The sequence below is a fragment of the Cebidichthys violaceus genome, unplaced genomic scaffold (genome assembly GCF_023349555.1).
Source record: "Cebidichthys violaceus isolate CVI_PGR_0920_01 unplaced genomic scaffold, fCebVio1.0.p SCAF_4, whole genome shotgun sequence".
In the NCBI taxonomy this organism is placed as follows: domain Eukaryota; kingdom Metazoa; phylum Chordata; class Actinopteri; order Perciformes; family Stichaeidae; genus Cebidichthys; species Cebidichthys violaceus.
In genome coordinates, this window is record NW_027176594.1 from 18992745 (window position 1) to 19010291 (window position 17547).

A 17547-nucleotide genomic window follows, 5' to 3' on the forward strand; every position below is an offset into this window, starting at 1 on the left:
ACACACGCGCTTTGACCTACTTCTATACGATCAGAGGGGGAGGATATTTGACCCTTCGCCCAGTTATTACACTAATTACACTTCACCAATGACCGTCTCAGCGGTAAATCCTCCTAAATTGACACGCAAAAAAGGAAATTAAGCCATCGTCACGCCCTCCTAGAGAGAAAACAAACGTACAACTTGACTTTGAAAGGGAGTTCCACTGTTCCTCTCCTTTCTCCTCTCCTCTCATTTCAAGCAGCTACAAAGTCACGATTCACGGCGACATCAAAGATTATCAGGAGCGATCAGAAGTATTTTGTCAACGCAAAGCCTCATTTCAGAAGTAGTGCTAAGCCACGTCCACCGAGCACTGCGTCAAATCAACGGCAAATGATCTCTCTGTGTGGCGGAGGGCAATTAAATCAAAAACAGAAACTGCGGGCACAGATGTGTGTTTTTTTTCTTCCCGAAACATCCCAAATCCATTATCACGCTATTTAAAAATAGCCAGCGTGAGACGATGGCGCCGGTGTGGCAACAACATGCGAACATGTGGCACGGCGATCCACACTCTGCAGATGCTGACATTACGGTATACACGGAGAGAGGAGCGGGGCTCAAAACACACACACACACACACACACACACACACACACACACACACACACACGGTAGCCCATGCCTGCGTTTCTTTGAATACAATGACATAAAGTACCTGCGTTTGGCTTAATTCATTAGTGAAATTGAGTGCAGTTATTTGACCAGGAGGACAAAACCTGTAGTGTGCATTAACAACCCGAGCCCTGGGCCCTGTAGCCCATACACATGAGCGTTTATAATGCGACGCAGAGCACACACACACACACACACACACCGAACTACAGGAAACACAACAGTTCCCTGTGTTTGCTCACCACCTTTGTTTACTGGACCGCTGAGTTAACACAAAGGCCAGGGTTGTGTGTTTTTTTTTTTTCCTCTGCTAAAGATGCCCCTTCTAGGATTCTCTGGTTTTTATGCCTCCGATGTCATTCTATGTCTCTCTTTCATTGTGTGTGTGTGTGTGTGTGTGTGTGTGTCTCTCTCTCACATGACAGGTTCCAGCCAGGGTCACATGTTTACCCGTACAGACAGTGGCACCTGACTGAATAGGTTTTTTTTTTTTTCTTTTTCTTTTTTAATAGAGGAAACTACCACTCACTAGGTCGCCTGCCGGAACAGTCATCAAAGAAGCAACAGCCTGGCTGAATAAACTGGCGCCTGTCGCGTGTGCTCCAGCCAGCTACCAGCCTTATTATCTGCGCTATAAATGGCATGGTTCAGGAAATGGCACATGAAGTCTATCTTTTATGCTGAATGGCTCTGGATTGGGACGGTGAAATCATTATTCTGGGGGGGGGGGGGTTTCCCTTCATGTTGAAAACTTTTTGTTGGATGATTTAGGATTCGACAGAAGATGGTTCCAGCGTTAGCCCGTGAATGGCACATGGAATGTTGTGGTGCTTTAAAAGGCCCACTGGACAATGCACTGACTGTTAGCCGGACCTTTACCTTTACCTTTGCGACTATCTTGTTGCTGAGGCAAAGATAGGCAAATATACAAAAAGCTACATCTGAGCTGGTGTGGCGAAAGTTCCGATTTCGTCCACGGCCGATGCGCCGGTTAGTCCGTGGAGATTCCACATGCAAACACGAGATTAGAGCGATCTTTGCCCTACAGCAACTGCAGGCTCTCCTCTTCTTCGTCTTCTTTTTTTTTTTTCCTGACAGACCGATGCATCCCTCATCTCCTTTATGAAACACGGACAGATGGGATGGATGCGGAGAGTCGGAGCGAGACAGAGAGGGTGAGATACAGAGTGTGTGGGGGGGGGGAAGGGGAAGCGTTCTGTCTGGTGTAATCTGCCCGGAAACTAGCCACGGGCACAAACCAGAGCCAGCCTGTCCCGAGCTCCACCGGGTTTACCGATGGCAAGCGGCTAAAAATCCACTCGCTCCTCTCAAGTTCTGACTCGAGTTTTTACACCAACGACGCACGTTAAGCCAAATGAAGTCTATAAACTACTACAAAACACTCGATAGACACGCGTGTGTATATTTCATGCATGGAGGACATCAGTGGACCTCTAACCCTGACAGGTTCAGAGCTCTACTCATGGAGCTCATGGAGCTACAAAGGACCGAGTGAACTGAGCCAGTAATGGTTTGTTCTACGTGTTTGACGGTGACGGCATGTAAGCGCTTGTGAGGCCACTTCAACTACAAGTGTAAGAAAAGTTCTCTTTATCTCCACTTCTTCATCTTTCACCTGACAGTGAGCGTCCCTCGATAGAAACTTGATCCGATACTTTTAACACCAGCAGCTCACATCTCTTCCGGATGCTCACTTTCAGAAAAACAATGAGAAATGCTCTCACTCGGGTGTCGCCTTCCTTGCGGTTCAATCACCCACTGAGGGGTTTTCCTGGACTGTCCACACTGACAGCCATTCGTTAAGTTTGACAAACAGGGCTGAGGAATGAGGGGAATGCTCATCCCTCTCCCACACACACAGCCGCCGCTTTTCTGTTCGTCTGAGGAATTAAAACAATTATTAACAAGTCGTGGGACTCCATGGGTACTACGCTGGAGGATGACCCATATTCTGCTTCGATGTCAGGGAACGAGAAGGAAACGCAGAGGGTGTGAAAATGCATTGCTGCATGCGGGTGGGTGGGGAAATGGACTTTGAAATTTCTGAGCATTCTGGCAGTTGTGACCTCAATCCTCCACAAAAAAAAAAGAGATTCAGCGTGTGTGGAGGAGAGAGAGAGAGAGAGAGAGAGAGAGAGAGAGAGAGAGAGAGAGAGAGAGAGAGAGAGAGAGAGAGAGAGAGAGAGAGAGCGAGAGTCTTTCCGATTGGCAGTAAAGCTTGCTGTAAAAAAAAACAGCATATGGATTCGGGGCTGAAGCCACACTGGAAACTGGGGGCAATAAAATGCAAATGGGCGGGCAAAAATCAATTTGGACTCGCATGAACCCACCCCGCCCCCGCTCAACCAATCGCGAGGCCACGAGTGATAAATAAAGCGAAACGCGGCCGATTACTAGGCAGAACGATGCTTGTCGTCACGCCAACACCCGCCGATGCACACACTCCGAGCCACGGACAGCATCCGCCATGCACAGCCAGAAGTGCAGAGAGGAGGGACGGAGGACAGACTGGGGATGAAGAGAGGAGGACTAGAGGGGACAGAGACCAAGCAAAAGACGGTTGTTGAGCTCGAGAAGAATAGGGACGAAAGAATAGTTTGCTCCCCTTCAAGCAGCGGCCACACACAAACACGTGCACAACCACGTACACACGTGCAGATTTCATTGGAGTGGTGAGGGGGCGGGGGGGGGGGATGCGCTAGCTGTGCGGTGGGGCCGTTACGTGCCGCGCGGAACGTAACAGGGGGCCGAAGCCCATCACCAACGCACGGATTAGTTCACACGTGCACACTGCCTTTTAATCTGCTCCGCTGACAAAGGTTGGAAGAGAGAGAGAGAGAGAGAGAGAGAGAGAGAGAGAGAGAGAGAGAGAGAGAAAAGAAAGAAGACTGGAGACTAGTTAACAAAAGAGACGGCCACAGAGGGGGGGGGGGGGACGAGGGGGGGGGGCGTGTCTTTAGGTGCACTGTACAAACAAACGATCAATTTAATCAATACACACGCGTGTTTGGTGGATTCCCCAAATCCTTTTAAAAGCACACGCACTTGCAGGTCATGTGACTGGACCCTTAGCCGCTTGCTTCCTTAAATCCCGCACTGACACAACGACGGCCAGCGGCACCGACCCACCCGCGTCCCCTCGCTGTGCCCTTTAGCCCTGTGGGACTTGAGGGGTTAGGGTTTTGGATTAAAACATCCAATATGGCCTGGCTCCCAAAACGGGCCTGGCGTAAAGCCACGGGGATCCAGCCAGATGTTTGGGCCTGGGTGGTGTGTGGGAAGGGGGGGGGGGGGGGGGGGGGGGTTGCCCTGTCAGACCACATCCTCTTTACAGCTGTGGATGTGTTTTAATACCTGCAGCAGAGGGAGAACATATATATTCATGTGGCACACACTCACTTCGGTAAAACTCACTAACTTATCTTGCTAAGTCACTTAACCCCAGGAGCAGAGGGCGCTCCGCTGGGGTCGGATAAATAACGACATTTAGTGCACCGGCGTCCAGAGAGCATGCAAGGTAGCTGCTACGACAGCGAGGGGTGGAGACTCGTCTCGCTGCTGCTGCTTCATCTCACAGCTCTCATTGGTGAGACGCCAACCTCTGTGATTGGTCAGAAGGCAGTGGTGTTCCCCCGCTTTTCCCCAGCTGTACGGCTAAAAATAGAAGCCATAGTCAGATTTAGCCTGATTGAGTCTGTCTTGTGTCTTTATCGAGCATCCTACACCCCCCCCCCCGCCCCCCCCCCCCCTTTTTATCTCCACGTCTCTCTTCCTCTCCCTCTTTCTCCTCAAGGTACAGATTAAGTTAGCTCGGCTGCTAACGTGACAAGTCCCTCCGGAGGAAGGGGGGGGCATTTTTTTTTTTTTTTTTTCTTTTTCCAGGAACAGCATGTGACCACAGACTCATCCATTTGGCCCAAAGTGGGCTTATCAACGAGCCCTGCGCAATAATGGAGCAGGTTGAGCGGCACACTGTGTGGGACGAACTGAACACTTTGCAGCACAGCCCCGGACGAAACAGCCCCCGCTCTGAAGGTTGATTCATTTCAACGACCACTAAACAAATCAACCGACAATGTTCCCGCTTCAGTCATTCACACGTAAAAACAAGCCCGGGTTTTAAGCCTGCTGACTAAGCCCGCGTGCCCTTTCCGGCCTTGTTCCGTTCGGTTACACCGTCCTTCCACGATGCACTTTTTTCCAGGATGAGGGCACAACAAGAAGGCGCCCGAGATGACATGAAAGGGTCGGCCTTCGAGTGGCGACATCTAATCCCCTTGCGAGGGGAGGGGGAGGGGGGGGGGGGCTTCTTCACACCTGTTTTACAGAACATCTGTGTGGGGGACGGCTTCTGAGGATGTGAGGCGGAACAATGACGACCTCTAACCTCGCGCTGTCCGGTGCCATCTGACAGCAAGCCACCGGGAATGTCGAGGTTCGGCAGCGGCGTAGAGATCTGCGGCCTTTGCGTCAAACTTCTCACTCGGCACTTCTCAAGCAGCGCCTCAAATTACGGCATTTGATAGATACATAATACGCCATATCATATATATATAGTGTTGTCTTTACTATGAAGCAGCTACAGGATGTGTTGAGCTCATATTAACAATCAGCTCATTCTTACTTTCTACCGTCTTCCGAGTCACTCTGGTCAGATTATTGATCTTAAAAGACAAGTTCCTCTCTCTAAAAAAAAAAGAAAAAAAAAAAAAGGTAAGTGACTGAGGGTGCTAATCCAGTAAAAAAAAAAAAAAAAAAACTCTCTACTGTCAGAAACCTGGCAACCCCAAGCATGTGGGTGCGACAGAGAGGCGAATCAATGCAGCATAATGCACTCCTCCTCAACCTCAACTCAGAGCCACACGCCCACACACAAGTGAAACCGCAAGCATCTCGTCTCGGGCCGAAAGGGAGTACAGGCGCTTTTACTGGTGTGCAAAGTACACAGTTTGAAGGAGGTAGTTTCCCCCCCTCCTAATCTCAAGTTTTAAAACACGATATATGATCTCATCGTTAAAGCTGGTCACCTGCCACACCGGTTTTAGAGGAGGCAGACTTGCAGCCGCAACCTGTCGCCATCTGACTGCATGTGGTGATTAGTCCCCGCCCTGATACCGGCTCATGTGTCACCGCGGTGTTAATTACCGGTTGGGGAATGCTCACACTGACGCGGTGTGGATCGGGCTTGCGTGCCGTTCGAGGCTTCCCCTTAGTCAGGTGTGTCTGACCCATCCCTTCCGCTCATCCCATCAGCCTGTCAATTACTTCCTGGTCCTCTGACACCGTCGTTTCGCTAAGGCTAAGGCAAAGCCAGGCTCTTAAGGACTAGCACCGGGTGGCCTGCGGGAGGAAGGGGGGTGGGGGTGGGGGTGGGGGTGGGGGGGGGCGTTCCCCTGCACGTGTGCGTGCTCTAGCTGGGCTCACCAGACCAAAGATCAAGTCCCTTAAGCTGCTTTTCGGAGCCAAGAAAAGCTCACAAGTCGTCACGTTGGTCGGGACAAATGGTCCCAGTTTCAGGCCCTGCGGCGGAGCCTGAGAATAGGATGCACTCACTGGGCGGACAACAGAAAGCCTGCTGAAGCAGTTTGGCTTTCTTCATGGAGCATCAGCACAGACAGAGAAAATGTAGCCCGGGCTTATTCATGTTTGACTGCTCATCCAACCTCAAGGCTGGAACAAACTGCGCTGAGTTCATAGCCCACTGGTTCAAAAAAAAGAAGAAGAAGAAGAAGAAGGAAATACATGAAGGTGCTTCAATCCCAACAGAGTTCTGTACCATTTGAAAATGTGACACCTATTCGATGATATTCAGTGGTGAGTTTTACTGCCTGGAGTACATGTTAGTAAAACTCACAGAGGCCTGTGGTAAAAGTAACATTCAAGGATATTTTAAAGCTAAATAAGAGGAGTAAGCTCTAAAATGTGACCGTATATCCCGACAATCTGGTATGCTTTGCAGCCAAAGAAAGAAGCCTATCTCTCACACACACACACACACGCACGCACGCACGCACGCACACACACACACACACACACACACACACACACACACACACACACACACACACACACGTGGAAAATAACAACACTGACAGTCGAGGTCACCCGCACCAATCCAAATTTCATCGTAAAAAAGAGGCGTAATTATCTTCATTTGCCATTTCACATACCACTGAACCAAAACAAATCCCGAGAGAGAAGACCTCATGGATGCTCCTTACATGACACCCAAGGACAAGCGGCCTGCCTCCCAGCTCTAATGGGCAGTACTGAGCCTTTTTAATATTCCACAGGCACACACTGATAAGTGTTTAACCCACACTGTTTGCCCAACTCCCCTCGTAAAAAAAATAAAATAAAAAAAAAATCCAGCGGAAAAGCTAATATTGCTTTCCACTGCCTGAGCACTGGGGAAAAATAATTTGAGGGGTTTATTATAAGCCTGGCCTTGATAAACAATATTAAAAGGAATAGGTCGCTGTGGAGGAGGAGGGTAAATGATAAGTGACAGGATTTATTGCAGCAAGTGAAAGCCGGTCATCATCTTCCGAAAAAAAAAAGGGAAGAGAAAGCAACTGGTTGAATGATAATAGACCAAAACCTTGGAACCCTGGAATAAAGTATCTCACTGTAAAACACTTCTGAAAGAAATCAGCCAACAACTAACCTGAGCTGGGGAATTTGTTATCAACATGTTTAAAAGAAGAAAGGACTAATAGGCGGAAAGGACTGTGAGATCAAAGCGGTGGAACAGCGACGCACGGGCAGACATGAGCCTTTTACTGCCGCTGATGCGGCGTAATTTTGGTCGTGACGTAAGGAAGTGAAATAGGGCTGTTAGTGAGGTACATGATCAAAGCCGCAGAGCCACCGTGTTATCTGGTCCCGCCGCACAGTGTGAGCATCTGGAATGTTGGTTGCCCCCCCCCCCCCCCCACCACCACCACCACACATACTTTCGGTCCCTTTTATTTGCATCCTTTGGTCTCCGCTGTCCCGACGACTCCACTCGTCACACAGAGGTTATCGGGGGCCCTGTGGTAGCCATGCAAGGCGTATCGTCTGGCTGGCGGCAGATATACAAGGTTGATAAGTGTTGGAAAAAAAAAAAAAAAAAGAGCCCCAGACAGGCTGGACCATAAAGGAGCTGCCTCCAATTTACAGGACTGGGACGTCTGCTGAGATGGAACGAAAGCTGCTGCTGCTGCTGCTGTAGAATCATGGTATAAGCCTGACACACTTGGGTGAATAACTATGCCTGAAACATATAGCTTACATTGAGGCATGTGCTTAAAAAGGGAATTGGATTAACTGCTGGCAAAAAAAAAAAAAAGGGAAGGGGGGGGATTATAAACGATTCTGACTTTAAGTGTGCTTCTAAAAAGATGGATTACAATTTCAATTTTTTTACCCTCTTTCTTTGCTAATGGAAATTTGAATTAATCTTGCACCGTTCAACCATTAAGCAATACCACCACACTGAAGACGGAGACAAGAGGGGGGGGGGGGGGGGGTAAAGCAGGGTGCCAGTGTCTGGATTTGGATTTGACAGGACGGCCTGTTCCCAGCCCACTCTGTTCTCTCAGAGTCTGCAGGGTGGAGCCAGGACAAGGAGGAGGGAGAGGATGCAAGTTTCAATGGATGTTGGACAGGAACGAAAAACACACTGATGCTAAACGTACGCAGTTAAACGCATAAGTGAGTGGCTATATCACCCTCTTTTTACATTGCGTTTTACAAGCAGTTTAATTTTTTGTTTCATTAAATTACCCATCCCATGGTTCATAACTCTGCAGTACCCGTAATTCAGTGGCGAACCAAGCCAGCAGCGATCCCTTCTGTCCTGCCGTCTACAGGCTTTAGTGTGCTCTGATTGGCAGAGATGACTAAAGCCCATAAATGGCCATGGGAACAGGCCGTACTACAAAGCGCCTGGCCGCGTGAATGTGGAAGGAGTGACGAAAACAGCCTTCACACTGTGTTTGCAGGAAGCAACATTTTTTTTTTTTTTTTTTTTTAAATGGATTTTGTGTGGGTTGGAATACAAGGAAAATGCAAAAAAAAAAACCGCAAGGGTGCTGCAATCTGCCGAGGCCAGTCGGCCGACCGGCTGGCCTCGAGTGGCATCGCGTACGAGCACCGAGATGACACATCAACTCTCGTCTATATTTAACTCGCTGGACGCCTCTCTTTCCAATGTTCCCATCCTTTTTAGAGAAAAAGGCTGCCGGGGAGAATGGTGAGAAAAAACATGGACGAGGTGATATGTAATTACGCTGAATGAATCCAGCCTCCCACATCCTTTCATTGTACCCACGCCCTCACAGATAATGAAATGGAGAAAGGCAAGCCTCTTTTTCTCCATTTACCATCACTCCCAGCAAAGTCCAGCCGTCTCTTATTCGTGGTGTCGAAAGAAAACCCACAACGACTCGACTCTTGAAGCCTGCAAAGTCACCGAGCAGAACCCCCCCCCCCCCCCTCGTGTGGGTGGTGAACTCAATCTGATAAGGGCTTCGAAGAGACCAGCGCCGGCGCCCCTCAGAAGATGGCGTGGTCTCCCCGAACACCCCGCATCTCTTCAGCTGTAGATCACTATCGCGGATGCAGAGATATGACTCAGGATGAAGTCATGATCACGCAGAGCCGCTGAAAAGGACATTTTGTTCGGGCGTAAGGCTGACATTGTTGCCACCTCCACACACAAATTAAAAAAAAACATCTTTGCATCAAAACAAGCACTGAACTTTTGACTTCAGCTCAAGCTCCGCCTGCATGCACCCTTGCCTGCCCACTGTAACTCGACGCCCTTAGCCCGGCAACCGCACTGTTGCATAACTATAAAAAGGTGTGTGTGTGTGTGTGTGTGTGTGTGTGTGTGTGTGTGTGTGTGTGTGTGTGTGTGTGTGTGTGTGCGCGCACGAACGTCTTTAACTTAACACGACTGGGTGACCCTTTACTTTAAGCTCTGAGGAGCTGTTGAAGAGAAAGAGCAAAGATAAACGAAAGCAGGACGTGATGGGCTTGTTTACATGTCAGTGCAGGGTGTGCGTGTGCCGGCAGGGCCGTGATTTAAAAAGGTTCAACGATTTCGAAGATGTAAAGCCAACTCACCTATTCTTCTCCAGCTCATTGTGTGTGGACCTGCAAAGACAGGAAAACAGACGTTAAACACATGCATAGTTTTGCACGCTAGACAAGCAGAGTAGAGTCCCACAGTATCTGTTCCTCCCGAACAAGCGATGCACTCACTCCGATTGGGGAAGTAAGTCACAACATGAAGATAATAACTATATGAGCGAGACAAGCAAGGGGCCCCCGAGATAGACACCTTGTCCAATTTGAATTGTGGATTTTATGAATTAATCCCAAACGAGACCAAACTGGAGGCCCAGGGCACTGGAGCCTGTACAGCAAGAAACGTCAATGTGACAGCCAGGCATTCACTGTGGCTCTATACAGCCTCTTCCTCAATAATGCACAGCACAACTCTGTGTGTGTGTATGTGTGTGTGTGTGTGTGTGTGTGTGTGTGTGTGTGTGTGTGTGTGTGTGTGTGTGTGTGTGTGTGTGTGTGTGTGTGTGTGTGTGTGTGTGCGTGTGTGTGCTGCCGGGCAAGTGTGAGCGTGCACAGCAGCAGTCAGGGTTCAGAGCCCTGTTAATAATGTAAAGTGAATCAGCTGGTTCCTAAGAGTCTCTTTGTGGGGCAACATACTGAAGGGAGACGAGCCATCCTCCTGATGCCTAAATGGCCAAGCTCCCATCCACACAAACTGCACTACAGCTCGGGGGGGCAGGGGGGGGGGCGGGGGGGGGGATGATGATGGACTCAACCTCTCCTGAGTCATGTACACAGCACTCTCTGTATTGTGGGTTATCAATACTGCAATACGCCTTCCTCTGTCGTCTACTTTTTCTTTTAATACTGGGCTGCCAAAAAAAACTGCCGCCTTCTTAACACGAAAGCAGGAAATATGGGGGGGGGGGGGTAAGACAGAGGGACCAGTGCAAAGCTGTGGTTCAGTCAGTAAAAAAAAGAAGAAAAAAAAAATGCCTTAGAGGAAAGGATTTTTTTTCCAGTTGAATTATTTACACCAATAAAAACACCATATGTCTCCATTTGAATAAATTACATTTCCTGTCGTTGGCTACGCAAGACTGGATGTTCAGTCAGCTGTGTGTGTTTGATTCAACATGAAAAGGTGTGTTGGCCAGGTGAGGAACACAGGGCTCACATGAAAGGCCACTTCCTGTGAGAGCCTGGGCGCTCACACGCGTGTTCTTCTCACATATTCTACAACTCCGTCGCGGTCATACATGACCGTGTTCTGCATCAGACGACCTGTCACGCATCAAGGAATCAAAATAAAAAACAGCTTGATCTCTTCGGTCCGGCTACTTCTACCCGCAAAAAAAAGAAAATCTGACTCCAAAATGACTTCTTTGTCGTGTGTAAATGAATAGTCACGGTCTTTACGTGAATATGGAATTACTTTATGATTACTAATGGCAGCGAGTCCACCAATTTCTGTAAGAGGAATACTTTGGAGTGCATAACTTGCTCCGTGTTGCTTGGAAACCCTCATCACGATTTGTAATCTCTTCCGAACTCTTAAGCATTTACATCACAATATCTGATCCCGTGTAATCATGTCATTTTGTTTTTCCCCGGCTGATTATCACAGTTTAGGAGTGATTAAAAAGATATATTTTAGGGGGGGGGGGGGGGGGGGGCTGTTACAAGCGGCTTACAAACGTGTTTTGAAAGGTGCCATTGATACAGACAGTAAACCCACTTTTTCTTTTTTTTTCCAAAGAACTTTGAAACTGAAAGTCTATTTTAGGACAATGCTGATGTCACGTACACCATCTGTTAATCTGAAAATGGGAGAGGCCTTAGGTCCGCCCTGGTCCAAGCAACACACACACACACACACACACACACACACACACACACACACACACACACACACACACACTACATCTTAGTATGGCCTCTCATCCAGAGCGATCCGTCTAAGTCAGCTTGCTTTCCCACTGGCTTTTATCATCACAAACCGCTTTCCCTGTCGCCTGGATCAGATATCTCTGCGTCTCGAGCTCCACAACAATGCGATAGAGATTATAAACTGGCTCAAGGCCACGCACAAACACAACTGCAGAATACTCCCTTCTGTAGCCATGCACGCATGTGTGTGTGTGTGTGTATGTGCATGTATATGCACACACAGAGTGGGTCAATGAGATAAAGCAACCCTGCTATAAACGGTAGGCAAGCGAGGACAGAGTCAGATAAGCCCATCGCTTTAAGCCTCGACACGCTACTGAGAAGGTATAGCTGCTGCATAGCTGGAGCGGGCCAGCAGAACTGTACTGGATGATGTAGATTTCACTTGTTGGTTGTTTTCTCTCTGGCTTCTGTGGAGATTGCAATATGACATTGGTTGACATGGTTCACAACGTCAACTTATTATCACGGTTTCTCCTCGTTCTACGTCTGGAAGCCATGAACAGGAGCGTTGGGTAAATGCAGGCCGCTAAAGACGCAGACAGGTGACCCATCGGTGACCCGCGCAGCAGCAGCGATGTACAAATATACCAACAATTTGTTGGCTTGCGAGGTGTGCAAATCCAGTAGGGAACGAAATAAAGCGGCATCACAACACCAGGCTGAGAAATGGTGCGAAATGCTAAATGGTGTCATCTCACCGAGTGAGATGTGAACACGTCTCCGAGGAGAGCGAGATCAAACACCATTCCTGCACGGTCTCATACGCAGAACTGTGCCAACTTCTTTCTATGAGCGCGCCCGTCCTCCTGAAGAGTCGTTCACCTTAGAGGCCAAAAAAAAAAAGCGCTGAGTTGTCAGCGGTTTTCCTTGTACATTGACGACGGTATTGTTTCGAAACGCTATCAATTCTGTGTACTCATGAAGAATTTCCCTATTAGGAGCAAACTCGTTTGGGGGCTTTAGGACAACAGCCTCAGACCTATATGTGATCACGGCTGTTGCCATGCAGAACTAGTAGGCAGCGTTCCGCTCTCGTTATGAGTAATGCGCACTTCCTGTTTGTGGCCCGCTCTTACATTAATATTAAAAGGCTCAAAGAGAAAGAGAAAGAGAAAGAGAGAGAGAGAGAGAGAGAGAGAGAGAGAGAGAGAGAGAGGGGCCTGCGTTTGATGCATGACTGTCAATGGACAGATTAATGTAAGCAGCCTAGCACCAAGAAAAAAAAAAGAAAAAAAAAACACAATACCAATGAGTCTTAACTTTGGAGATTCTTATTAAAGGCGAGTTGCTTTCATCAGTGAGAGCATTGTGCTTGACAAGGGCTCAAGCAGCTGATGATGTGATTATCAGACAGTGTTACATCCAGCTGCACAAAAGAATAAACCATAAGCTCCAGAGCGCACACACACACACACACACACACACACACACACACACACACACACACACACACACACTCAACAGCTTGATGTGTGTGTGCATGCTTGATGATGCATACAACAAGAGGCTCAAACATGCGTTTCTTTTAAATTATATAAAACTAGTGCAACGACAAATAACTGATTACCCTCGAACAGCATTAATCCTGGTAAAGACTCCACATATTCCCCATTGGAAAGCTGCAAACAACACCGGCCATAAATAGCAGTTTTTCCCCCTTTAGGGCAAAAGGCAAAGCCATCCCTCTCTCCCACAGTGTAGAATACATTTGACACGGGAGAAAATGAGCGTGACTTCCACCGAAAACTGAAATAATTACTCAATTTAAAATGAAGCAAAAGCCTGTGGGCTAAATTCGACCGGGGGAGAGGGGAACGCACGGCGTTACAGATGACTTTTCTTCGCTTTAAAAACCGTCACTTTCACCGCGGTCCCTAACCTCAGCCACTGCAGTCCGTTTGACAATCAGCTGATGAAAAGCTAGCAGAGCCCTCGGTGCTACCCCCTCCCCCAAGCCAGCAGACAGCGGTGTGCACGGCCGTATGTGCAGCGCACCTATGTCCGTAAACACGTCTCTAGTTTGACAAACATCCATGCAAACTTTTTTTTTTATATATATATATATATATATATATGTATATATTTTTATTTTTAACAACTAAAGAGTGTTTTTTTTTTCTGGACCGTGGAAAAAGCTGCCAGCAACTGTCGTCCCCCCCCTGTGGTGACAGCTCGCTTGTTTACCAAAACGTTGCTTTTACCAAACCACATGCTGTCTTCCGCCACTTCATCTCACGCAAAAGACACGTTTGAATTACGAACACCTAGCATCAGCGAAAGCGAATACATGCGGAGTCAACAGTGCCCACAATTTAGCAGGGATGAAAGAGAGAGACGTTTCTTACCTATTGTGGTTACTGCTAAACTTCTTATTTCGGAATTTTCTTTGCCTCTGGTAGTTTGTGTTCGGACTTGATGGAAACGTCGAAGCATATCCGTGTTCACACTCTGTCGAAAGAAAATGTGTGGTTAACAGTTAAGCTAGTTTGGGCACTTTTTTTTTTTTTATCTCTCGACCATATCCAACAATCCTTCAGTTTCGACGTGAACATACTAAGCTAGCTTGAGTGCGTTTGTGAGGAAATTAGCTGACAACACTTCCTATTTTTGGTGTAATATATAATTACCTCTATCTCTCCTTTCTAGATATTCCGCAGCTTCCAATAACCGTTGGACATTTATGAGCTGAACAGCCGTCATTCTCTCCCGAGGCTGTCTGTCGTTGACGTTAGCTAGGCTCTCTTCAGGTTAACGTTAGCTTCGCAGAAAGCAGCAACGACAGGTCGTTTTTTTTTTTAATAACAGGGAAGAGGGTGCATCGGTTATTACTGCACTGCGTGTTACTTAAAAAACGTCGTGTTATTATTTTGGTCAGTGTCTTCGCTGGCTCATCTGCAGCCTTTTGTCGAAAGAAGAGGGGGAAAAAAAAAATCCAGTGTTTCCAAGCTGGCAAGCTACAGCCAATCCTTGCCAGGTTTCGTTATAAGAAAAGGTCAAAATCAGTGTATCAAAGTATTAAAAGTTTCGAGGAAACACGATATTAAATGTTTACAAAAACGGATATAAACAATATAAAATTCCCCCGAGGGAGCCCAGAGCCAGCAAAGTGACTGCTGCTGCCCGTTTCCTCTCCTCTCCTGTTTGTTTACCTAGCTGCACAGCTGAGAGGCGGGGGCCTGGCGGAGGAGAGGCCGGTCTTGCGCGGTGCATTGTGGGAAACGGAGTCTTTCGGTGCGTTTTTATAAAATACTGTAAAACATGCCCAATATACATCATTTTTAGCACGCCGTTACTGCGATTTATCAAGTAAGACACCGTCCGTAATTATTTAATGATTTACCTTTAAGGATGGCAGGTCAGTTTATTGATTAAATACATCTGTGGCACAGTGCACAGGTCAACATATACCTATATATATATATCTATATATATAGATATATATATTAAGTTAGTGTGATTATTATTCCTGCAAGGTTTATTCGAGGTTATTTCTGCTGTGGCAATTAAGAAAAATAATGATGAAATAAATTATAATGCAACTATGATCAAATGCGCACCATTATTCAAAATCACAGGCCTGAAATAGGTAGGATATGACAATTTTTCATAGGCCATTTATTTGCTAAATTAAAAAAAAAATGTCATTTTACTAATTTAGGCCAACAGTCATTAATGGATCGATTGAGGCGGTTGTTTAGTGTGTTACTGATTAAATAAATATACAAATTGTGTTCCATTCTTTCCTCTTACATTCACTCTTTCCATTCCCCTCTCTGCCAAAAAAAAGGGGAAAAAAAGCCCTACAAATCCCATGATCCACCACGACCATAGGGGTGTACTTGCCGGCTGAAGCCAGGCCCAGCAACACATGACGTCGCTACCGACCGGGCGTCTGATTGGCGGATGGCTTTGACAGACGTTGAGGGTTGAGCTCGCACCTGACCAACCGCAGAGGAGCTTTGCGCCATGTGGAAACCAGTTTGACACGCCCACAAATAGCAGGAAGCAAACAATCGAGAGAAGAGCTGAGCTGCTGCGATCTGCTGCTGCAAAAATCGCCACGTTACATTATAATAGGTTATATTACTCAAAGGTCTTTTGCGACGCGCACGCGAGCCCATATGCGCAGCACTTCTGCACGGCAGCCCTGAACGGAAAGCGATGGAAAAACAGCTTATTTATCACTGTCTTTGAATCATGACTTGTTAAAAGGAAACTAGGACATCATTAATAAATCATTTTTAAAAAGTCGTTTTTAATATTGCATTTGTTACAAATGAGCTGCCATTAAAGGACACGCGGGGCATGATGTATTTGCAATTTGCCACTTGCAATTGACCCTATATGAAGGGTTTATAAGTTATAAAAAAATAAAGAAAAGGCGAGACGTTTGCATGTTTTACATATATCCGATTCACCATTCAGTTGTTTCATTTGCGTTTTATCTATAAAGTTACATGTTTTTTTTCGATCGAGTCTGCGGGGGCACAATGACATCATCCTAAACTGAGTTGGAGGGCGCTGCAATGTGGTCAGATTTATCACATCGGAGTGGTTGCCAACATGCACACCCACGCACACCCGATCGTAATGTCATGTAACTTTTATCTATAAAATATTACAGATTCCTGGGATGAGTGCTGTGCAGGCGCAAAGCGATGCACAGCACTCATCGTGCAGCACTCTATTTGTGCAGACACAAATAGTCCGAATAGCAGTGAAATCATAGAGCCTATTATACTCTACAATTGACATATTGATACATCAGTCATATTAGTCTGGTGCAGGCTGTGCTTACAGCAGGCAGTGGTGCTTAGTTGAATGAACTCAGCCCTTTGTTGTCTGAGACTATTGACAATGAAGTCTTGTTTTCCTGAAATTCAGAGGCAAACGACAAGGATCAAACGCAGCACATTAAAAACTCACTTCCGTCCTTCCTCTCGGCACTCTCGAGAAAACGAGCAGCTTCCAGCAAAACTTGTACGTTTTTCAGAAAAGTGTTGATCTGCTCCATGTGGGAGTCTTTGGAGTTGAAGACGTCATTGAAAGGGCAACTAGACATGTCGAAATCTTGCTGATCCAAGAGAGACGCCTCGGAATCAAAAAAGAACTCCTCACTCTTCAAACTTCCTCTTTGCATCTCGCTTTGGGCCATTTTTTTTTTTTCCCCCACCGTCTTTAATGTGTGTGGCTTCGGAGCTGGCGGCGTGCTGAGCAGCGATAGACAGTGAGGCAGCTACCAGTGGATGCTGCTCTTGTCAGATGGTTCCTCTTTTCTTTTTCTGAATGCGGGGTGTTCGATGTGGAGCAGTGGCCAATGTCAGTAGATGGTGGTGCATGGGAAAACGAGAGCCCGGCCCCCCTCTGTCTGAGGAGTCCGCTTGGTCCTTGTGCCCGTCGGATGAAAACACGTTCTGTTCTATCTCGACGGAATAAAACAAAACAAGTCAACAGGCATGTTGACAATGTGACATTACGATTACACAGTTCAGTATTCTAGTTCATACACAATCTGAATAGGATATATATTTTTTTATTAGTAAATACAATGTAGCCTAATCATAGTATCAGAAGAGAAGACGGAACGCTAAAAGTATTTGTAATATTAATATTTTTACTGTAGTCTACTGATATTGTACTTATATCAGCATGCCACTTTACTAAGTCAGCAACTGATAAAGAAATATACATGAGTAATTCTCATTGGAGTTCAAGAGTTGGCTATAAATGTAAAAAAAAGTTGCATTAAAATATGAATGATGTTAAAAATCTAGCTGGACGCATTGTTATTATTAGTCACATTACTATTACTGATACCATTACAGCTTTTCTGCTGCTCTCATTATATGAATCGTTTCT

The 17547-nt window shown here is 46.8% G+C and overlaps 1 protein-coding gene across 2 annotated transcripts in view; it reads right to left on the bottom strand.

Moving 5' to 3' along the window:
• The window catches only part of mxi1 (max interactor 1, dimerization protein), a 29136-nt gene extending 12009 nt beyond the window's left edge, over positions 1-17127 (bottom strand). Inside the window, exons 1-3 of one of the 2 annotated variants that reach the window (XM_068726523.1) lie at positions 16615-17127; positions 14034-14136; positions 9793-9822 (exon numbers count right to left, since the gene is read on the bottom strand). In XM_068726523.1, coding sequence (XP_068582624.1) covers positions 9793-9822; positions 14034-14136; positions 16615-16843 — 362 coding nt within the window. In that variant the 5' untranslated portion in view covers positions 16844-17127. Of the gene's footprint in view, positions 1-9792; positions 9823-14033; positions 14137-14315; positions 15257-16614 lie in introns of those variants that run through there. The other variant, XM_068726524.1, reaches the window with a different exon arrangement.
• Between the last annotated feature and the right edge of the window lie 420 nt (positions 17128-17547).